The sequence below is a fragment of the Medicago sativa genome, chromosome 4 (genome assembly GCF_051527215.1).
Source record: "Medicago sativa cultivar Bolivia chromosome 4, Bolivia_mono, whole genome shotgun sequence".
Taxonomy (NCBI): domain Eukaryota; kingdom Viridiplantae; phylum Streptophyta; class Magnoliopsida; order Fabales; family Fabaceae; genus Medicago; species Medicago sativa.
In genome coordinates, this window is record NC_140752.1 from 93,106,487 (window position 1) to 93,130,411 (window position 23,925).

Here is a 23,925-nt window from a genome sequence, read left to right on the forward strand (position 1 = left end):
CTAAGGGTCATATTATAGGCAATTCACCAAATATTCAAAACTATATAAAGCACACAATTTAATTCACATTCTTCCTTCAATTCAGCAACAACTCCGCTATTGAATTGATATATAGAAATTTATAAAAGTGAAGTGAAGTGAAGTGAGAGACTCTTTATATTCATTAAGGTTTGCATTTTTCATCATCGAAAAAGAGTTATTATATATACTTAATTATACACAAAAAATGGAGGCACCAATGGCCAGGTTACCACCCATTCAAAGAACTTCATCGATTGAAAGAGAGCCTAGGACTCTTGACATCGGCCAAATTCAATCTGCAAGGGTAAGTGAGCATGTAGAATAATTTTCTCTATTTCTTTAGGAGGCAAAATATATATTAAAAGAATAATTTCTTCTGTTAATTTCTTTTTCATTATTTTTGGATTGGTTCTTCCAACAATGGTATGTTGATATGGATATATTTGCAGAATTTAGCAATATATATATTGAACACAAAGACCTTTGAAGAAGCTTCCAGAATTTTCACCGAGGTAGTTATATATTTACTATATATGATTTCAATAGTTTTGGATATATATTTTGGAAGATTATCACCAATGAATATATGTTCTACGAAATTTGGAGTTCTACCAATTATCGGTTCTTGTAAAAAAAACGATATTGTATATTTTTTGAGGACATGCATATTATGGTCTTGTCGGTCAGTATAGTTTTATTTTGGACTAACGGCGGCAGAGTTTCATTTTGTGCCTTAATGAAATAATACCCAATTGAGAGCCTTTGAATTCATCATAATATCTTTTAATTTGTGGTTTCGAGTTTAAATTTGAGTTTACAAAATTTCTGATTAGAGATTAAACTTTGTTGGGATAGATCTAATAAAACAAAAATTACCACAAGTTTTTTTTACGGCAATATCAACTTTTTTTGAGGGAAGGCAATAACAACTTGTAAAGGTATAACAAAATATATTTATGTATATAAAGCCTGTAATATATTTATGTGCGCATGTTGATATTTGGATTTAATTACATAATAATGTGATTGTCGGTACGAAAATTTAATTAACTGTGACACCAATAATAATAATAATATTGATTAAATGGCAGGGATTGCAGCCAGTGGTGAGTGCTGCTTCTAGCATGGGATCCGGTAACATGGATTTGGGTGAAAAATTGGAACTAGTCCCACAAGAAGCATCACTAGAAGCATTCAGGGACATAGTATCTGCACCTTTCTAGCTATAATAACTATACATGCTCACTCAAGAAGTGTTCATGATCTTTGAACTTAGTTGTAGCTTGTACATATATAAAAATATATGCCATACCATACGGGATGAAATTTTGGGTTTCCAACATTTATTTTTTATCATTTGTTTTCATCTCTCTTGGATGCTCTTTCAATTTCAATTTCCAATGCAAAACTAAAATTATATTTTTTCTTAGGGGAAAAGCTCGTCTACATGTGCCTACAGATTTTTTTGGAATGGTTTGATACCGGAATAAGAAAATTAAATAATGCGAAATTTTTTAGCCAATGAATATCTAATATTGTTGGAATCATGTGGTAACATTAATAAATATTTGTGTCACCGTTATAAAGTCTCTCTAATGTTAAAGGAATCCCTAATGTTTTAAATTCTCTAATGAAATCTTTATTGTTGAAAGAAAAATTAAGGAAAATTAGCAACAAAAAAAAAAGACGATGTCATTAACTATTTCCTATAGTATAAGATACAGTGCAGATGATATTCCAATATTATACAATAACTATTTCCATCACACAATGAATCTATTAGAGGCAATGAAATAAAAAATACAAAAATTAGGGGTGTTCTAAAACATAATATAAAATTATACTCCCTCCGTTTCAAAATAGATGTCCAAGTTAACTACTTCACATATGCCAATGCATAATTTTGACCGTTAATATCTTTAATTATCTAAAGTAAAAAATTATAAAAAATTTAATATTTTGAAAATATTTGTCAAGACAAATCAAACAACATCTTACATGTTAATATTTGTATTTATACATTAGTTAAAAAGTATGGTCAAAGTAAGTCAAGTCAATAGTGCATATTGCAAAAATTGAACATGTATTTTGAAACGGAGGGAGTAAAACCTACTCTGTTGCAATAAAAATCTTCTAAAACAAAATTAGGAATAAGATTTTAATTTACGAATCAAAGTGAGGAAAAAATTTTAATTTAAACATTGAACCCCATGCACATCGATCCCGTGAAGAGGAGAAATTTGAGAGTCAGTAAGTGTTTCTCGTTAATTCTAACAGTTATTAAAGTGAGAGATTAAAAAGATGTGTTATTTTGAGGAAAAATAAAATGATAGTTTTTTTTTCTTTCGATATTAAAACTATGAGGAGTGCTAGCAACACTCTCTTTTGAGCACTCTCTAGCACTCACTCTTTTATTGGGTGAAATCAATGTAGGACCTACACTTTGAAAATGGAACCCACATAAAGTGGTGGGACATACATTGATTTCACCCAATAAAAGAGTGAGTGCTAGGGAGAGTGTTCAAAAGAGAGTGTTGCTAGCATTCTTCTAAAACTATTATAGTTTAACCATCTACAATTTGTTATGCGTATACTATATCAACTGTTGATTTATTTATCAACAGGTTATATTAATCAATTTACCCTCTAAAATTAATGGTATCCTCTATACTTAATTGTTCACTTTAGACAACATGATCCTTTGAAAAAAAGGGACATTTCATACAAGGTTTGAATGATTCGTGAAAGAATGAATATATTCATACTTTTATACCAACAAATCTTGTGAAGATTGCATATATTTGAAAAATTAATATGGAAAAGTATTTTGATAACCAACACGACGGCATTCTAATTTTGGAGAGGCTATTCAGCTTCCATTTTAAATAAAGATTTCCTAAAAAAAATAAAATTAAATATAGATGTCTATGGATCATGATTTTCAATTACTACCTCAAAGCTCATAATTGTCTCAGTTTTTCAGATCCACTGTTATTTTAGTTAACACACAATCATCACTTATGATACTGTAGAAAATTTCATCTCAAAACGAATGACCTTATGATTTTTGGAGATTTGTTTTGAGGGTTTACCATATAGAAAATTTTCATATCGAGTTATGAGCACACTTTATGTCAGTCTGATGTAATTTAGACTTTTAGATAGTTGATAATATTGTGATTTTTACTTCTTTAGAGAAGTGCTAACCATATATACAATATTTGACATTCTCCTTTTTCAACACTTATGGTGATTTCATTTTTTATGTGGTGAGACTCATTTACTAGCATTATTTGTTCTCTCTCTATCCTTCTCTATTAGAACATCATTTGCCTAAAGGAAATTGGCTGATTGTAAAATTCAAAACTAAAAATAGTCCCTCCATTTTGTCAAAATTAATGGCAAATCAATGAAGTTAATACACAAAACTATGCAAATATTTACATTCAATTCTTTGGCTCGTGGTATTTACTTAAGAGTAGAGAGAACAAGAATGATGAGAACCACCTGACACAGGTTTACATCTTTATAGACACAATTCCGGAACCACGACTGGTGTATCATACTCTGAGACCAATCATACCACCGCCCCTCTCTTTGTTTGGTCAAAATATGCCACTGCCTCTCAAACCTATAATCTTGTAACTACCGTAAGCTACTATCTTTTTATCCTAAAAAAGACAGATGTGTTGTTTGCTGGATAATATCTAGTTCACCATCTATCGTATATTCAAGAATCTATCCAACATGGGATTAAAGAATTCTTCTGCAGTCTCAATACGCAGTCTGCACAGAATCATAACTGCTTATAAATTTCTGTGCATACATGAACACTCATCTCATATTTTTTCCGTAACTGTATTGCTGCAAATGATTCAGTTGTCTTATTTATTCTTCTTGCCACCGGCGAGAATCCGCTGGATTTGAAGCCCTCTGCTGAATGCTTGATTGTATAGCAGTCTGGTTTGAAATTCCGAAACAAACGGAAACCAAGCTAATATGGCCACTGGTGTAAAGATAACCACCCCCATAAGGTATTCATACCCTCTTGATAAAGCTTTGACAGAACCCCACATTCCAATGGCTTTTACTACCGGCCGACATGCTTGTGCTATCTGCTCATGTATAATGCCAGATGATCAGACACAAACAATTTTACATTTACAGTAAAATATATGTCATTATTGAAACTTCTCTAATAATAGCATGAACTGAGATTCATATAGAGAAATATATTTCAGTTAATTAGTCATTGCTTTAATAAATGAACCTTCTTTCTATTCAACGTTAGGCAAACAAAGATAAATGATTCAACCAATGGATAGTGACTGCAAAACATAGAGGGCCTAAAATACTAAGGAAATATCTAACAAAACAGAGGCAATGGCTGTTAGATAAGTACCTGTACAAGTGCCCACCCTGTTGGTAAAAATGCTAGAAGACTCGCAAAGATGTCTCCAAATGTAAAACTAAATAGAGTAAACATCAAGATTAGAATGACAACAGCTCCAATAAACAGAATCAACTTGAGGAGACGAAACATGAGCTGAAAATCGGCACTAAAAGTCTTTCTACCCATGGACACGACCTGCAGTTTCAGAAGCAAGCATGCCACCAACAATTAGTCGAAAAGTTATATAAAAAAAAGTTTTATTTCATGAATAGTTTGATCGTTGAAAACTGACCTTCAAAATGATCATGACAGCTACTATGACTAGCCAGGACAGACCATAAACCTGGAGAAAACGAATGTCAGAAAGCTGTTATCTATACACACACACACACACACACACCCCATGTCTGTTATTTCTTTTTAGTTTACTAGGGAAAGTGTTAATTAATAAGGACAAGATACTGTCTCATTGCAGTTATTTATCATCCTGTAGGTGATAGCACAATAGTGCCTGTCTAGCTCTGTAAATTAAAGGGGCTGAGTTTGAATCCCAAGTGGATAATATATGGCCTAGTGTCTCCCCCTCCGTCTACATAAATAATAATATTCCCCCTCCCCCATATTTTTTAAATAAAATTCCCTTTAATCAAGGAACTTCTGTCTTAAAATGCTGCAGTATAGTATGGATATAGATGTTACAGCAGTTAAACCCTGAGATGCAGATTCTAGTTTGACATGAAAACATGAAGTGAAATTAAATTTGTCAAGCATAATTACCATGATGCTCTGGTCACCTCTGGCTACATGTAAATGATACACAATCCCATACTGGTATAGAAAGAATCGAAGGGACAGAACTATCTCCCAAATCAGCCCCCAAATTCCAGTGTGCTGCAGATGCTCTTGTTCCTCATCCCACCATGATTCCCAGCTCTTTGTTGAAGGAACACCAATACCACCTCGACTACTTATCCATTTTGACCAATCCTCCCAGTCCTCATATATCTTCTGCCACTCAAATCCCGATGGATTAAAAAGGAAAGGACTAAACAACCAAGAACACACCAAAAACCACATTGAGCATGAGAGAAGTGCATATGCTGTTGAGTCAGGAGCTGCTGATCCATAAATCATATAACATATGAGAAGTAAAGCTAACTCTATCCCCTTTACAAAGTGACTCCTGGAGTACATCCTGTAATTATCTGCAAACTTCTCATGACGAACTACAAAACCACGCCCAGTTGCTCTGTACTTTGCCCCTCCATGCAGAAGAGTGCGCCCAAAATAGTGCAGCTTTGTCCCTAGTGAGAAAGTGAAGAAAACAGGTGCAAGCTGCAGCTGCATTATTATGAGATCACCTAAAGCAGTTCTAAACCCTCTCTCTAGTCCAATTTCCATGATCATGGGCAGAGTCATTAGAAGACCTATTTGAACAAGAGATTGAGAAGCCATTGCTGCCTTCAAAGGGTCATCCCCTTTCCTTCTAGCAAACTTAACTATAGCAGCCTCAACTCCACTCAATGACAGGTAAAGTTTGCCATATAAGAAAGCATAAACCGTCATGACCACTAACTGTGAACGGCAGAAGAAAGTTTTAGTGCTAGATGTAGACAGCTAGTTAAGAACAAAAAGATAAAATCTGAAAGAAATGTAACCAAGACAATTATATTGCTTCGATCAAGAAGTTGTCAACTCGTAGTGTTGTTTGTTATCTTTCTTACTTGAGACCATCAATATTTGGAAGTTACTTTAGCTCCTGACTAATCTAAGTCAAGTTAGATGCACTAACTTGAGAGAGCTAAAGTTCTCCCAGGATTTTTTTTCCCCAAGACTTGAATCTCAAGATTTACACAAAAAGAACAAAACTCCTAGCTACTTCAATCAACAAGCCTTGGTAAACTCACAAGTACGAGGGTCATCCTAGATTTTAACGGATCAAAAAATAATTTTCATACCCATTACTCTTATTATTATATTAATAGACCATTAGATAAATTTTAGCAACAAAATTTCCTAAAACAATTATTGCTTTTCCATAAAAAAATATAACAGTATTTTTTGCGTGATCATTACCATTGAGCTGATATAAAACCCAACGGTTGTAAAATAAAACGATAGCATGCGGAAAAAGTCAAATCGATGCCCCAACCGGTAGATATCCCTGCTTAGTATCTGCTCTCCATTACCACATGCCACTTTTGCTTCAAAAAGAGAGATTTGATTAAGCCCGACATCCCTACCCTTTCCAACTTGGATATATTCATGATGAGTAATATTCCCACGTCTTAGTGTTGAGTTGAATCCTGAATAAGAAAAAGCACGTGATGCAGAGAAATAACTATCCAATACCACTGCCAAAAATATGTATCAAGAATATTACCAGCAAATATATCCTCGCTCAGATTGATGCCACGAGAAGCCTTGCTGATTCCTCCGCGGGTTAAATGGAAAATTCTATCAAAAACATCTGGATGACCATAGTGGAATCGAACCCTACAATTGAAAATATATATTTATCATAGCTCATCAAATAGAAAACACGTATTTTAATTATATTATATGTATTTTAATTTTTTTCCGCGACAATGACAGAGGATAGAAAAAAGAAAATTCTAATGGTTAACGGATTATTGTCACGAAAAAATTAAATAGCAAGGGTGGTAAGTGAACATTCTACTTGGGGAAAAGTAAAAAAAATCATCAGTTAGGGAAACTAAAACAGCTATGATTTGAAATTGAATACGCTAGCCTCTGAAACCAGTCTTAAATTGAAAAGGCTGGCTGAATAAGATAAACAATCACTGCATGAACGACCGAGAAATAAAAAACATAAAACAAACAAAAACTTACTTTAATGGTCTTGCAAGAACTCTTTGACCAATAGTGACAAAGCTAGTTTCTTGATTTGACATAAACCAAGCCAAGGAAGAGACACTGTAACAGGTGATAAATTCAGTAATATAAAATTTAAACTTGATAGTGTTAGCATAGGTAGAAAAAAAATCATAACCTGCCAGTAAAGATATGCTCACGAACACCTAGTATGGTAGGCGGGCGCACTCCATGATCCTCGTTAAATTCTTCCAGAAGATTGCGCATTTTTAAAGCTTCTTCCAAGTAATTATCCTATAAGAAATTTTCAAATACACCATCTTCAATTTACACTGACATCCACTATCAACTTGATAAGGCTTCATTTTATATATTTTACCTGGTTCATGTCAATAGTCTGAAGAGCTTCCCCTCTAGTAAAAATAATTGCATGGTTTTGGTTTTCCGGCTTCCCTTCTCCTAATTTTGCTGGACCCGGAAGTTTTATTCGAAATATTTCCTTCAGAGAAGATACAAAATCAATTATTTCTAAGGCAGCCATTAGGAATTAACTACTTATCTGACAACAATATGCATTTACTTGGTCACGTTTGTCCACCGCTTTGATCAGTACAGAATAATAAACTTTCTGCACTTTTCCACCTTCTCTTTCTTCAACTTCATCAATATACGCAACACGAAGTGAGGGATTGCTATAAATAGAGAACCAAAAATTAGATTCTTCAATCAAGTGGACTTGGGAAACTAAAAAAGACAAATCCATGTTGACTTAATATATACAAATTAAATTAACAACAGACGAACATACTTAACCATCAAATTCAAGATATCTGTAGCACGGCGGTCTCCGCTACGCTTCTGATTCCCATAGTTCTGACAGGTAGCAACATATGTGAATTTCATGTCAGCCATAGCCTCTAAATTCGCATATAGGGACCTATGACTCTTTTTGTCTTCCTCAGATGGAAGTGTAATAGCTTTATATCCATCGAGGATCTCTGCACAAAACCAGAAATAAAAAATGAAAAAAAAGGGGCAATCATCTTGGCAGATAACTAACTGCCCTTTTGAGCCATAATGATGAATAGGAAAAGACTTTCTACTAGATTTCAGGTAAAAAAGGACATGTTTGTTAAAGGTGTGTACAGATAAGAAAACAGTAAGGTCCCAGGGTTTGCAAAAAACTAAAAATCTGGTGCGTTCTATGGTACCTATACATTCAGCTAAATATCTCTCTCATACAGTAAAAGCAACTTAGTCTTACCTCTGTCACTAGCCATATCAAGAAATGCCTGGAGCTTTAACGCCCTCCGGTAGTACATCATTCCCCTAACTACAATAGTTTATAAGAGGAAAAATATCAATCGGCCAAAATGCAGCCAGAGGGGAGGGGAAAGGGAATCATTATATACCTGTCCTGCAAAGAGTTTGTCCTCTTAATGAGGCCCAGTGACGTAGTTGTAATATATTCTCATCTTTTTCCCATATTTCACTATCTTTCTTACAATCAAGTCGCTCCATGAAGTTATTCCATTCATCTGGCAGAATTACTAAATTTCAGCCAGTCCGTTCTATATTATCATTATACAGTCAATAGAGCTATGATGTGTGAAATGTTACAAACCAGGGAAGATCTTTTGCAAATAATATATGATTGACACACCATCTTCGTTTTCAACCTCAATGTCATTCTTAGAGTACACGGTCTCTTCACTGTAGTATGGAGTTAGGACACTGAAAAGAAGAAGCAAAGAAGTTATATATAATAAGCACAGGACAGTTTCTTGATGTATCACATTTTGAAACTTACGCATAAGAAATTCTACGACAGACAAAAATAAATAACAAAACAAATGTGTGTGTGTGTGTGTATATATATATATATATATATATATATAAAAGATAATAATCAATTTAAGACGATAAAACCACTAAAACAGAAAATCAATTTGATTTCATGACGGAAATCGACCATGGAATCATATACGTGCTACGTAGAGTGATGGAGAAATATTGGAGGATCAAAAGACCTATACATGATTTTTTTTTTGAAGGGCCTATACATGTTTTTTAATGATTTGGAAAAGGCGTATGATATAGTGCCCGAAGAGTGAAACAATCTAAAGAAGAAAAAAAAAATCAAATAAACTGATGGATATAGCTTCTATTAGCTTTATTTTTAATTTGCACCATTTAGTTTACACACAAAAGTGATGGTCCTGCAGTTTATATTCTCTAGAAAGGATTACATGGGCAGATTAAGTTCACAGATGTTAATCAAGGAACTATACTAAACCTGAATGAGAGCATTTTACGAACGCGGGGAGCACGAGGCATATCCATGAACAATGAATTTGTAAAGAATGCAATCCTTCTGCGTACTTCACTATTTGTTGGAACCTCAATGGCTGATTCCTTCACCGTCAAGAGTAGATAGAGACGTCTTAACTGGAAAAATCAAAATAATTCATTTGTTATGGACACTTTTGGATTGTTGAACAATAATATAAACTAAAAAAATACGAATTAAAATTAAAGTTACAATACTAAGCAAGTACCTGTTCCTCCCAATGTGCTGTAACCACAGGAGGGAATGCTATAGCAGGCATTGCCTCAGTTCCAGCAAAAACTTGCTCTCCAGTATCCTTACTAATTTGTTGAAGTTCTGCCAATTCACTAATGAAAGTGACAAGAAAATAAAAGGCAAGCATATTAATATGAAAGATCGATCCACTCCATCATATTAATAATATATGATATATTCCAAGTTCAGTGTCGTTGTGTTAAACTAACCTGATTTCAGTCACCATCATATCAGTAACCACTTCTAACATGTCCTGCAGCAAGACCACCACTCTACCTCCCTTTGTTGGATCTGCATTTTTCTGAGACAAAAAGGAATGCACAAGTTTCCAAATAGAATGGTTAAAAGCACGAACAAGTCAAGAATACAAACTACAGATATAGTTAGTTTCCTTCTGAAGACTCACTAAGAGTTCCACAAGCTCCACAAACTTCTTGCAAAGGGAGGGTAAAAAGCCCATCCGGAAATTTATAGTAAGTGTATTCTTTGACATGTTGCTCTCGACTTCTTTAACAATGATGGAAATTATCCTGGTCCATCATAACGAATTCAGAAGTACTGATAATGATTCAATTTAAATTAAACTTATAGCTTCAATTATAAGTGCCATTGTAATGCAGTGTAAAATTTTGAATTAATGAGAGTCAAACTAATATTGATCAGGCAGGTTAACCATTTCATCCTTTTCATTTAGTTATTACATGTTGTCAAATCACTCCGAAAGAGATTTGAAGTATAAATAGATTAAAAGTGGAGAAATAAGAACATATTTATTAGTGTAATCGCCATTAAAAAAAAACAGATCTAGGCAGGATATTGTTATGAGAACAGGATCTAATTTGTACCACAAAAGAAATCGTTGCTACTATCTTAATGCTTTTGGCATGAAATGTAAACTAAAATTAATATACACCAAAACAATATACCTTTTTTCAGTTTCTCCTATCACCAAATCGTGTAGAATTTGTTTAAAAGATTCATAGCATTCAATTACAGCACATTTCATATATTCATCTGCACATATGCGCCTCCAAAGATCAGAGTCCCTCCCTCGAAATTGAGTTGCCATATCCAGTGCTACAGGAATCTGTAAAGGTTGACACTGTCATTGTATGATCCACTTATAAACATAATATTAAAATTGAATCCCACTAACCTTGCTTGCAAGCAAAAATGGTGGCCACTGAATTATTTTGAGATCAGGACCCAACGAGTAAGGAACCAGCAAAAGATCCATCTCCCTGAAGTCATGCAAACATAGTTTAGTCCTAAAACAGGTTGTGTAAAGAGAATCAAAACATAGAGGAGGAAGACTAGAAGTTATGATTGAGAAAAAACGGAAGGGTTTGTCTCTGAGGTCTTTCCTATCACTTATGAGATCTTCCTCACGAAAACTGCAAATAATTTCATTCCATAATTGGCCAAATTTGGCAGCTTCGCTCCTTCTGCTTGCAGAATTCTACACAAGCACATAAACTAATATGAGTATGAATAAGTATTTATCTTAATTTACTTGACAATTAAAATGTGGTAGCAAGAACCTCAGAAGATTGCTTTGAGAAGAAAAATCTGCCTTTTTTCTTATTAGAAGGAACCAAGCATGTGTTGAATACACCAGGCAATGACTGAAACCGTGATCTTAGCATGCTCAGAGTGCGTATCTGTGAAAGAAAACAGATAACTGACTGTTAAACAATTGTAAATTGAAGTATAAAACTATTTTTAAAAGTTATAAATGCATTCCAATCTGAAGTACCCATGAAAAATGAAAATCGAAGTCCAAGGTTCTTTAAAAATTGAGGAATTCAAAATTTCATACAAATATAAGCAAATGATGATCCAATACTTTGTATCCAAAAGGGTCCCACTAATCTCTTAACTCAACTGCATATGTTTGAGTTTCTGTTTGTGTGTGTATTTGACCAAAGTTTTTAAAAGGAAAACCCAAGAAGATAATCAATTTCAAATTAATCTAGAATAAGATAAAACAGATGAAGACCTCTCCTAGACGATCAAAGGCTCCAACAATGCCACCATACAAAGTTGAGAAGATTGCATACCAAATTTGAGTGTCCATGAAATAAACCTGTATTGAAAATGACATGATACACTGAGATATCTGAACAAGTGAAAAATCAATATATGTAAACATAACCAAGATATATAACATACAAACCATAAGTACAGGAGCCCAAAGTGCACCAACTGCACAATAGTTGTTTTGAGCTGCATCGAGTAGAAAATATTTGATCAATAACCACAAGTTGCAAAGTCTTTGGAAAAAAGAAGAAGAAATTACCATTGGGGAAAAACTCATGCCAAGCATAATCAACATGTTGAATGCTCATTATGTCCTTGGTTGGCTTAACTAGAGGTTTTATCTGAAAATAAATGCAACACTTAAAAAAGAGGCCCAATAACTTCACAAGGCTAGCTTGTTATGTAAGTAACAATGATTGCATATATAATACTTTACCTGGACATAAAAGCTGAATAAAAATTTTGAAGCCAAAAGCAACACCCAGAAAATAGTATACCTGAATTCATGAAAGAGTATAGATGGTGAAACACTTTTCATAATATAAACAAGGGAAAACTGGCATAAATTACTTCAGGAACAGTGCTGTGTGAATCCTACTTTAGGAGAGCATATTGACTTTCATGCATTCCTCTTCCAACATATATTCTTGGCTACATGGAGAGATATGATCAGTTAGTTAATGGACGGATGACACCCAAATCATTGAGAGAGAAAAAGTAGACATATTAAAGCAAACAGAGGTCTTTAATAGACAAACAGTCAATAACTCATATTATTCTATGTGTGTAAATATATGTATGCAGTGCGTATTAACAAATAATTGCAGGTTTATCGATCTTCAAGGATTGTTCTCGCTACAATAGTCCTCATTAATATTAGCTATATTTACATGCTCTTAACATGAGAGAGATATTATGTCTTTTCCTTCCATTTAAAGAAAACAAGCGAAAAAAAATCCTGTCACCCACAGAATTCTAGCCCAGGTGTCAATTTGCACTACTTCCAAAATAACCAGCAATTACGTTGAAAACCACTTATCACCAACAAAATAGTTCCATTTTAAACCAAGAAGAGAAATACTTAAATGTTCAAGAGAACAGAAAACATGACTACCTGAGACCACCATAAGAATAACCTAACTATGTGCCAATCTGAGTTTTCAATCCAACGCCTTAGCATTGGGAAAAGAAAGAGAGCAGCTGCTAATAAATTTGGTAGCATATACAATGCAACTGCCAGCATGTACAATGGTGGGATGCCTTTTATTTGTTTGAAAAAAACAAGCAGCTCCTTGAGGCCCTGAGGTGCACCCTTGAAAGATTGTACATAAAAGAGTGGAAGAATGATAACCCATATAAAGCAGACAATGACTTTAAGAATATTTCTTAGCACATCGCTGAATTTCCATCGATGATAGCCTGGAAAGTTCAGGACTAGGTCCAAGATACCTAAATAAATACAAGGAGTAACAGAAATTAAAGCAAATATATAGGAACAAGCAAGAAAAACACAAACAGGACAGTAATATATACATACTTCAGTCCCCGTGCGCTAAGCTCAGTTGGTAGGGACATTGCATAATATATGCAGAGGCCGGGTTCGAACACCGGGCACCCCACTTATTCACCTTAAGAGGTAAATTTCTAGCCACTAGGCTACTTGACCAATATATATATTAAAAATATATTAAAAACACATCAAAAAGAAAAAGCAAAGTATTATTAAAAATAATAGCTTATCCTTACTTTTCAGCTAGAAACATTATAATACATAAAACCGTATAATTAATTGATTGATCACCAAATAATACATGGCAAGTAAAACCTTAAGGTAAAAAGCCGATTGATCTTATATAAATTGTCCTTCCAAAACTTTTTTTCTGATAAAATTACTTCAAAATTAATACGAATGATATGTTAGGAGCAAATCATATGCACATAACATGCATAAAACCACAACAGTGAATAGAGGGAGAGAAAGAACTCTGATAACAATGCGTCATTAAATTAAACACTCGAATTCCGTTGGAACTTGTCAAACAATTAAGTAAAATCTAGTCCTAATCCAGCTTCTCGTATGACTTGTGAGGTTCGTATTTCCCACATGATGACTTGTGAAATTCTAAAAAATTCTAAACCGGATACATTAATTATTCAATGAAACTAAAAAGTCAATTGTTTCTTATAAATAAGACCGGAGGAAGTAACAGAAATAGGATAACCAGACGTCCAGACCATTAATATAATTTTTTTGTTCTGAGTGACTCTGATAAGTTTAACAAAAGCACTTTAGTGAATGTTTCATACTTTGAAGTAAGCGCAGAATGGATGCTGTGATGAATATACTAGACAGTTTATATAAAACATCCTTCTGAAAGATATCCATCAGTGAAATCCCATCCCATGCAATAATGAACATCACCTGTAATGAGAATTCTCAAGACTTGTCATAAACACAATAAGGGGGAATAATGACTTAAAGCATGTCTCTTTTTTTTAACACAAATACCTGCAAACCCAGTAAAAAAAAGGTCCAGAGACGATCAAAACTGCGGAAGATGTGCCAAAATGTCCGTGTTTCAATAAAATTTGATTTTCCAAGTTTCCCAGATTTTCTTGATGCACCCTTTCTTCCCTGATATGGAATTTATATAAATGCCAAAAATAAAGCATTTTGTATCAATCCAGTAACTTCTTAAAATGTAACCTGTGTCATATCACTTGTGGATTTAAAAAAATCACCATCATCACGCATAGGCCATCCAAGAGAAAAGCAATCAAGTGACCTGCAACAACAACAACAACAACAACAACAACAAAAACAGTCAAGTAATGAATGATGAAATGAAACAAACCAAGTTAATTTTAGTAATAAAATTTTGAAGGAAAACAAACCAAAAATACTCATTTAGATCATCATAGTTGCACCATGCTGAGTGTGAAGCCATTCCATTTCTGCTTTTCTTAGATTCCTGGAATGATCAACATGGATGTTACAATTTTGCAAATCTTTACAGGGAACATAGGCACCTGAGATATTCAACAATGACCAAAGATAAAATCACACCTTCTCAATTACTCGGTATAGGGGTGTGATAACCTTTCGTAGGAATGCCTCGTCATCTCCACCATAAGAAGGCTTGATATTTTCACCAGTGACAATGCTGACATTTCCAGCCAATAAACCATGCAGTTCATATGCCATCTGATGTCATACTTGGCCATTATTAGAAAATGTGCAAATCACTAATAAATTTAAAAAGATTAAAGAGAAGACCATTATGTTACAATTGTGGAGACATTGTGGCACAAGATATAGTGAAACATGTGGTATATTTGTACTCACATTGTGAAATATATAGCATAGACACTCTGGCATGAATCTAACATTTGACGCTTCACCCCAAATGAGAAGATACAATCCCATATAAAGCAACTTCCTCTGCTGTATGTCTGGTTGACCTTGAGGCAGTCTGTGTAAAAGAACAACAAAAACACTTTTAACCATAAACAATTTCAGATTTTATTCTTTTAATTCATAAGGCAAAACATAAAAGCGCAAATGTTCGTTGATGCTGATATAGTTATATCTCACCGCAAACTATGCTTCCGTCCCAAGAATTTGCACCACGTTTTGTAATTCTTAAAAAGGTCTTTCATCACAGAATCAACAGCACGATCATCGAGCTGGAATGATAAAATCAAAAGGAAAGCAGAGAAAAAACTTGTGAATTCAATTACCGACTAGTGTTTTTTTGCCTGAAACTGAGAAAGTGTGAAACAGATACATGCCTTGTTAAAAGGCTCGGGTTTAGGGTGTAGCCTTATATGCGAGTTAGCAATAAGCAGAATCAAATGCTCTCTTTGATTCCTCACATTGTCCTTCTGTACTCAAATAAACCAAATACATAAACAATTGAAGGAGGCCATACAAAAATTTGGTCAACAATAAATCTTTTCTACCATATTCTGTGTACGAAATACATACCTGGAAGCCAAATATTGCTCTAAGCCAATCAAGGATGTCCAAATCTCCGGTTCTCTGCCTCTGTTGCTCAAATGAGCCAGGCCAGTTCAAGCCACGAGTGTTCCAGAGCGCAGAAACAGCAGCCTTAATCTAATAGCAAAAGAAAGCAGTTCAAACTCAGTACTATGCCAAGTTAAAGAAACACAAGGATTTAACATTAGTCACTCAAAAACACCTCTTCAAACTGCATAATGGGCAGAGAAGCACCAGCAGCATCTAGAGGAAGAATATTATATGAATGTGCATAAATCTCCAGGTTTTCCTGGACATCTCTAGCAGCGGCGATAATCTGTAAACACAAACAATGCCTCCAGATTTAAATATTTGAAAGATTAAAAATTTAATTTAATTTTTTGAGCAAAATAAAAAGTGAAATTATATGAATGGAGACTAACCTCAGGAGCTACTTCTTCGACCTTCTCAGTCTTATTAACGGCACAAAGCACTTCAAAGAGCACCCCTGCAGTCTGGTAAGCTTTACTGAGCTGGGTCCTGTAAAAAGATTTCAATGTACAGAATCTGCTACAACACATAGGAAATTAGAGAAACATTGTATTTAGTATTTACCTGTCTGCCTGATCCGCTTGGTCAAGAGCTCTGACATATTGTTCATAATATTGTTGATAATAAGCCTGGATTTCCCTTGCATCTGTCTTCTTAACCCGAGAGGCAAGACTAGTTGCATTGTCCTGGTAAGTGTTCCACAAATTATGCAAGTTTAACTCACTTTCCAAATTTGAAAAGAATATTTTGTTAATGAAAAGGTAATATCAGTTACTAAAAGGGGAAGGGAGCAAATGATTTCTTAATATGCTTAGGAATACCATAATCTGTTCCAATAAGAATATTGGATGAATCCATTTCTGAGTTATGGGGGGAAACGGGGAGAAAGAAATGGCTTCGGAGGGAGGACGACAGCAAGGAAAATGGAACGTGAGTTTCAAATAAAAAACCGAGGAAAAGGTCCTTTTATCATAAGACCATCCAATTTTTAATATTTGGACAATAATTTAGTTGTTCAACTATGTATTTATATATGGTTTATATATATAATTTTTTTGTTGGTTTTTTTTTCTTTTTTTCTTAATCAAATCAATAGTTATAAATTGTACATTTATATGTGATATCGAATATATTGTCAATTTTTAGTTGTTCAAATAATATTTCTTAATTTTTTAATATGGATAGCTTATGTCAAGGATACTAATATGAGTTCTCATTAATAAAGTTATTGTTCATAATTGTATGACCAAATAAGAATATCACACACATTACTTATTACGCACATTACTTATTAGAAGTGGACATATACACTAAGATTCATCTCTTGTTATCACTTGATATATCAAATTTACTTGACAATTAAGGAATTATGATACCCCGGTGGTAGCATATTTCTCCGTAGTGAACCACATCAATAGTTGTTGGCTAATCATGTGGCTAACTATGTGGATACGGAAACATATAGCGCAAAGAATTAGAATTCAATTCATTAACCTAAAAAATTGATGTACAAATAAATACTAACTTCAACTTACACAAAATTAGAATGTTTTAGAATTAATACCTAGCTATTTACCAAAAATAATAATTAGCACCTAGCTATTACATGATTCGGTTAAGCAAAGTTTGTTGATTATAGTAGCATGGTCATTTTGCATGAACATTACAAATGCAAAACTGAATTAGAAACGAAACATACCCTCTCCAATCGTTGCAGCAACAAGGTCTTAAACTGCCTAACACCACGGCCACTGGAACTCTGATCCAACCTGTGCGCTTTCTCGAATGCATAAAATCTACCTGCATTATTCCATTTTAACAACCAACAAATTAACAAATCAGTTACAACTGAATTACAAAGATTATTATTATTATTATTATTATAAATTAATTAATAATTAGCGAGCCTTAATTGAAATGGTTAATTCATCATGAATATGCATGATACATACATAGATACGCAACTCGAGGACGCTCTGTTTCGATCTCGTTAGCGACTCTGAGAATAGGCGAGATTGAAGCGAGTGACGCAGGCACAACTTCGTTGTCGAACACCTCCATCGAGAACGTCGTCGCCGCGCCTCTCGATGTCGCCCTCCTCATCTGCATCGATTGACCTCTCGGCGAATCCACATTTTGATTCGACATTTTTTCAATTTCACCTTATAATCTGCATACATTCAATCATCGAACAAAGAAAACAGTTCAGAAAACGGTTAAGAGTTAATAGTTCGAAACTCGGATATCAATGAATAAATCCAAAAAATATGAAGAAGAAGAAGAAGATTAAAGAATCGAAATGTGGAAAATTAACGTAACTGTTTTTGGCGCGGAAAATTAAACGATCAAAATGCGGAAGTGGATTTCGGATTGTGAACAGCGTGCAGAATCATCGTTCGTTGATCAGAAGAAATCAATGTTGAAAATTGTTGAGATGAATCAACATTGTGAATGTGAAAAGAAAATTGAATAGAAGTGATGTGGAAGAAGAAGAAGAAGAAATGAATAAGATTGATCTGTGAGAGACAGAGAGAGAGAGAGAAAGAAGATGGAAAGAAAGGTGAGAGTGATGAGAATCACTGGAAGAACACCGTTTCCGGAGGAGAAGGGTACGAAAACACGAAGAGAAAGAATGAGAGTGTGTGAGCGCGGGTGTAACTAACTATATACACTTTTCATTCATTTCCTTATTCATAACACTTTAATTAATGGCTTCATCTAATACAAACCCATCTTTCTATTTTTTTTATTCAACTTTAGTGTAAAATTAATTTACATTATTATAATAAAAAAAATTACCAAAAAAATTATTTATTATATCGTAATAATATAATGATTTGGGTTGATTTATTTACAAACAAAATTAAATTGACTTATTTTTTGGTGAGGAAACCTATATATTGAACTCATACACTTTAAGTGTGAAAAGGTGGAAAAAGTTTAAACTGAGGTCATACATATGTATTTGCACATGTCAACCAGGTTACACTTATAAGACAAAATGAATTTTTTCCTTAATGAAATGAGATATCCTTGACCAAAGATAATTAAGCAATGCACATGTTTGAAGTATAAAAAAATAGGAACATAATTCTATTTATTTTGTGGTATATAAAATATTGTAAAATAAATGAAAAACATATATAAGTACTTTTTAGGCTCAATAATATTATGTTGGCACCATTAGTCAAAGACAAATAAATAAGGTCGTTCATGCATTAACAGGAGTAGCCAGTATAGCTAGTTTTGTTACTTATTTTGATGTACCACAGTGTATTAATACACCTCTTATTTATAAAATGATAAAAGCATCTTTTTTTTAAAAAAATATCATGTTCTCACTAATATTTTTTTTTTGGAATATTTCAAAACATGATTCTCCCTAAAAAGGATTTGAATTTGATTTCTATAGCAGCTTATTTGGATGATAAGCCAATCCTAGAAAGAAAAAAAGAAAAACCAGGTCTCATATTATCGACTTAAGTATTGATCTTATAGCGGATTCAAAAGACCTAAGTTGTTGGAATACCTTAAAATGCTTATTGATACAAATCTTAATTACGGTGGGTTAACAATATATTGTCACTTATAGTTTGGTTTTCACTCATAAGTATGATCTAACCATCAATTATATTAGTATCAATGATCTAACACTCATACAAGCCTAAATCCTCCCTTTAGATGAAACACATATGATTTGAATTCTAGAAATGAGACCTAATAATTTTACTACAATTAAGTTAAGTCAAGATCACGACATGTACCCCATAATTTTGACATTTTTAGCAGTTGAGTTAGAATTGATAGACTATTTATTTTTAATTTATAGTTTAAGAATCATCTAGGAGTTTGTATAGGGTTTGTTCAATTTTAATTGTTCACTATTTATATAAAAAATGAAATATTAGATTAGGGTGCCAAGTCAGTTGTCACAATTTTACGTGTGCTCATTGAGTTACTATTTACCAACATTAGCTGCAAATTTACAGTTATGTCTGTCTTAATTCATTTAAATCTTTAGCATGCGTGGCATTCCAGTATATAGTATATCCATTCACTAATTAATGCCAACATAACTTTTGTGATAGGACAAAAAAAATACATTTTGTTTACGGAGAGAAAAAAATACATAATAACCTCAAATCATTTTCCATGCATCCTCTGGACAATACTAGTTATCTCTAAAAGTAATTACCAGTACTTAAAAAATATCAAACGTGAGGGCCATTTACAAATTAACGAAGCTACTCTTACCAGACCCACACTTACTCCTCAAAATTAAAAAAGCTAGGAGCACCAAATTTCCACTTCCATTGAAACTTGATGAACATTCAAATCATTTATATGAGCATGCATCAGTGTTCATATCAAGCAAACATTAAATTGCACAAAAGAATTACGTGTTATTATGCTTTTCTATTACATTCGTCTAAGAAATGTCAACTAAATGGTAAGAGTTTTATTTTGTAAACTTACATTCAATAAGCACAAAACACTTCAGAGAGCAAAATAAAAAAATTAAATTTGAAAAGTATACTTCAAGCCTCAAGGCACGTCAAGGTGTATATATCTCCATATTTTCATAGACATCTCTAGCAGCCGCGATAACCTGCAAACACAAACAATTCCTCCAGATTTGAATATTTGAAAGGTTATTAAAAAAGCAAATCAAAAAGTGAAACGATGTATGAATAGAGACTAACCTCAGGAAGCTAATTCTTTCGTTTTCGACCTTTCTTAACGGCACAAAGCACTTCATGTAGCATTTCAGCAGCCTGGTAAGCTCTAGATCTGTTGAGCTAGCTGGATCCCCGTACAGAATATTTCAGACCACAATGACCTAGCACCTCAAAGGAAATTAGTAATAAGTATATTTGATATATTAATTGTTGATATATTATATCTGCATTTGGTATCTACCTCTCTGCTACTAGCTGATCCGCTTGCTCAAGAGCTCTGATATAAGCCTGGATTTCCCTCGCATCTGTCTTCTCAGCTCGAGAGGCACGGCTAGTTGCATTGTCCTGAAAAGTGCTCCACAAATTATGCAAATTTAACTATGTATAAATACATAATAGCTGCTGTTCTTTACTAACTCACTTTCCAATTTGAAATATTTTAAAAAAAAAAAAAATCAAGAAAATGTAAATACTACCAAACAAGCTCTAGCTATATCTCTATATCACATCAATCTCTACACGTATCTCTTTCTCAAGTTGTATATACCAAACATTTTCCTATCACAATCTTGAGATACCAGTCCTTTCAGTTCGAGTTCAAATTGTGTGAATTTAGCATTCCGTGTATGCATAATTATGTCATTCTATCATTAGACGACCATCCAATTTTTAACAACAATAGTTTATAAGTTTAAATTCAGGTGCGTGATAGTGTATCCAAATAAGAATACCACACACCACTTATGAATGTTCATTTCTCGTTACTCTTTTGACATTGTCAAGTTGACCCAAGTCATTGACAACTAAGACTCGTGTGTACGTACCAGTTAACAAAGGGATCTAGCTAATTAAAGAAACAAGATATCGGTACTTTGGAACATTCCAACTTGAATAATTATAATTTACCAAGAGAATGCTTCAAAAACAAAAACTTATGAATCCAAATTCCACAGCTATAATACCCTAAAAGATCAAATTGAAGTGCAACTAAACATTAAAAAAATTGGCGGTTTTATTATTAATAAAAGCACAGGTAACTATAATGACCATAAAATAAAAAATAAAAAACTATAATGAAACTTGCTTATATAAGAATAAGATATAAGATAAGATGCGTGGAGTAAGTGAATCTCTATTCTACAATCCACACATACATGTGGACTATAGACAAATTTGGTAAACTAAAAAGTTACTTAAACAAACATTTAAATAAAGTACTCTGAATATATTTTTGATAAAGTTAGTTGACATGGCTAAAGAGTTAGTTAAACATTTAAAATCCATACATATTAATTTGTTTTTGATCTCAATTCTTATTGAATAATTATGTAAACTAAGTTAATAAATAGTAACATCTTGCATCAACAAAACAGAACTGAACTCTCCAGTCAATGCATTCAAAATGTTGCCTCTCTAAACTTAAAAATCAGTTTGAAATTAAAAAGAAAACGAAAGTTACCCTCTCCAGTCATTGCAGCAGCAACGTCTTAAACTGCCCAACACCACGCCCATTGGAATTTGGATCCAGCTTGTGCGCTTTCTCGGATGCGTAAAACCTACCTGCATAATTTCGTTTTCACAAAAGCAGCTACAAGACTTAATTGCAAATATTATAATAATTCAATAAAAATTAACAATCCTTAAATTGAAATGGTGAAATCATGAATATGTGTAATACATACAAAGATATGCGACTTTAGGACGCTCTGTTTCAATCTCGCTGGCGACTCTGAGAATTGGTGAGATTGAAGCCGGTGAAGAAGGCAAGACTTCATTGTGATTCGACATTTTTTATATACATTTCTTTAGTTTTGGCGTGGAAAATTAAAGAATCAAAATGCGGTAGTGGATTTCAGATGATGGAGGATCGAAGTCTCGATTGAAGGAATGTGAATGGAAGATGAAAGAGAATTGATGAGGAAGAGGAAGTAATCAAGAAAAAGATTGATCGGAAAAAGAAAATGGAAAGAACAAAAAGAGAGAGAGTGTGTGAGCGCGGGTACACTTATCAGATTTTTATTATTAACTAACTAACTAACACTTTTCATTCCTTAAAAAAAAAAACAGTTATCATTCATTTTCTTATTTATAAGAGTTAGTTTAATGGCATCATATAATAGAATCACATATATTCTATTTTTCTCTATTTATTAAAAAATATTGTACCAAAAAATATAAAATTGTTATAATTTTTTTATTATACCATAATTTTTTTTTGAAACGGCATAATTTATTAACCGACGAGCCCGTGCGAGAAGCACTAACAAGCCCGGGTGGAGTAAAAAATACAATGAAGGGGAAATCGGTTGCCATTCAATCACCATGCTCGAACAAAAACCCCTTTAAAAAACCACCCAAAAACAAAATAAACAACCCAAAGAGTAATGATGCAAGGATATACAATTAATAACACACATGCATACCCCTGCATCAACACCAAAAGGCCACACAAACAGCCAATAGGTTTGGGTTGATCCATTGACAAGCAAAATGAAATCGATTTTTTAAGGGGAATTAGTCACTTTAGTCCCTGAATGTAGAGAAATTGCAAAACAGTCACTGAATGTAGACTCTGTTAGTCAATTTCAGGGACTAAAGTGACTAACGGAGTCTACATTCAGGGACTAAATTGACTAACGGAGTCTGCATTTAAGGACTAAATTGACTAACAGAGTCTACATTCAAGGACTATTTTGTAATTTATCTGTATTCAGGGACTAAAGTGACGATTCATTTCCTATTCAGGGACTAAAGTGATTAATTCCCCATTTTTTAAATGTGGAGTCACTACATGAAGAAGTGGGTAATTTAGGCTTTGTTTGGGAGTTTGGAGGGGAAGGGAGGGGAGGGCTTTGGAAATATATAGAAAAATGGACAAAAAATTCACATTTTTTGAAAGAACAATTTTTTAGAGAATGATAAACTAATATTTATGATTAATATACTTTTAATTTAAAGAATATTATAACAACATAGATTGAATTTGAAAAATTTATATAAACCCTCCATAACCCCCCAAAACTCTCCCCCAATACAATTTTTGAGTTCCCCCAAATGAGGGAGATTTTTTATTATGAGTAAAAAATTAACCTCAGTGTCTTCTATTTCTTCCTCTTGCTCCTTCCTTTTTTCCAAAACCCTCCCTCCCCTCCCTTCCAAACTCCCAAACAAAACCTTAGAATTTAAATTAAGATCTTATGTCTTTACAACTATTATTAAATTGTGCTTACAAGACTAAATGGAATTTTTTTACAAAATGAAATGACTAAATGGATTTTTTTACAAAATGAAATGAGATATCCTTAATCAAAGATAATTGTGTAAGGCACGTGTAAAAAAAAAA

The 23,925-nt window shown here is 33.4% G+C and overlaps 2 protein-coding genes and 1 long non-coding RNA gene across 3 annotated transcripts; 1 reads left to right on the plus strand and 2 right to left on the minus strand.

Annotated features, from left to right (window-relative positions):
- Positions 1-78: 78 nt before the first annotated feature.
- Positions 79-1,361, plus strand: LOC146933894 (uncharacterized). The gene is made up of 3 exons (XM_085705686.1): positions 79-325; positions 471-533; positions 1,113-1,361. Exons 1-3 carry the CDS (start codon positions 227-229, stop codon positions 1,242-1,244), a joined length of 294 nt encoding a protein of 97 aa, XP_085561812.1. The 5' UTR covers positions 79-226; the 3' UTR covers positions 1,245-1,361.
- A 2,019-nt stretch (positions 1,362-3,380) lies between these two features.
- Positions 3,381-18,054, minus strand: LOC146933895 (callose synthase 5-like). Its single transcript, XM_085705687.1, has 41 exons — positions 17,856-18,054; positions 17,603-17,703; positions 16,468-16,589; positions 16,296-16,392; positions 16,076-16,189; positions 15,862-15,990; positions 15,666-15,758; positions 15,469-15,560; positions 15,220-15,346; positions 14,941-15,078; positions 14,769-14,845; positions 14,581-14,659; positions 14,383-14,508; positions 14,181-14,295; positions 12,988-13,322; positions 12,472-12,524; positions 12,310-12,370; positions 12,133-12,214; positions 12,010-12,059; positions 11,833-11,919; positions 11,375-11,494; positions 10,990-11,292; positions 10,760-10,920; positions 10,240-10,363; positions 10,043-10,134; positions 9,808-9,925; positions 9,546-9,697; positions 8,874-8,983; positions 8,662-8,787; positions 8,514-8,582; positions 8,058-8,247; positions 7,830-7,941; positions 7,629-7,748; positions 7,428-7,543; positions 7,268-7,351; positions 6,798-6,910; positions 6,491-6,720; positions 5,192-5,989; positions 4,707-4,757; positions 4,424-4,609; positions 3,381-4,136 (listed from the first exon to the last, which is right to left on the minus strand). The coding sequence occupies exons 1-41, from the start codon at positions 18,049-18,051 to the stop codon at positions 3,906-3,908; spliced, it is 5,880 nt and encodes a 1,959-aa protein (XP_085561813.1). The 5' UTR covers positions 18,052-18,054; the 3' UTR covers positions 3,381-3,905.
- A 2,554-nt stretch (positions 18,055-20,608) lies between these two features.
- Positions 20,609-22,398, minus strand: LOC146933896 (uncharacterized). Its single transcript, XR_015007600.1, has 4 exons — positions 22,265-22,398; positions 22,042-22,142; positions 20,824-20,927; positions 20,609-20,743 (listed from the first exon to the last, which is right to left on the minus strand). It is a non-coding gene; the product is annotated as an uncharacterized LOC146933896 (long non-coding RNA).
- Positions 22,399-23,925: the final 1,527 nt, after the last annotated feature.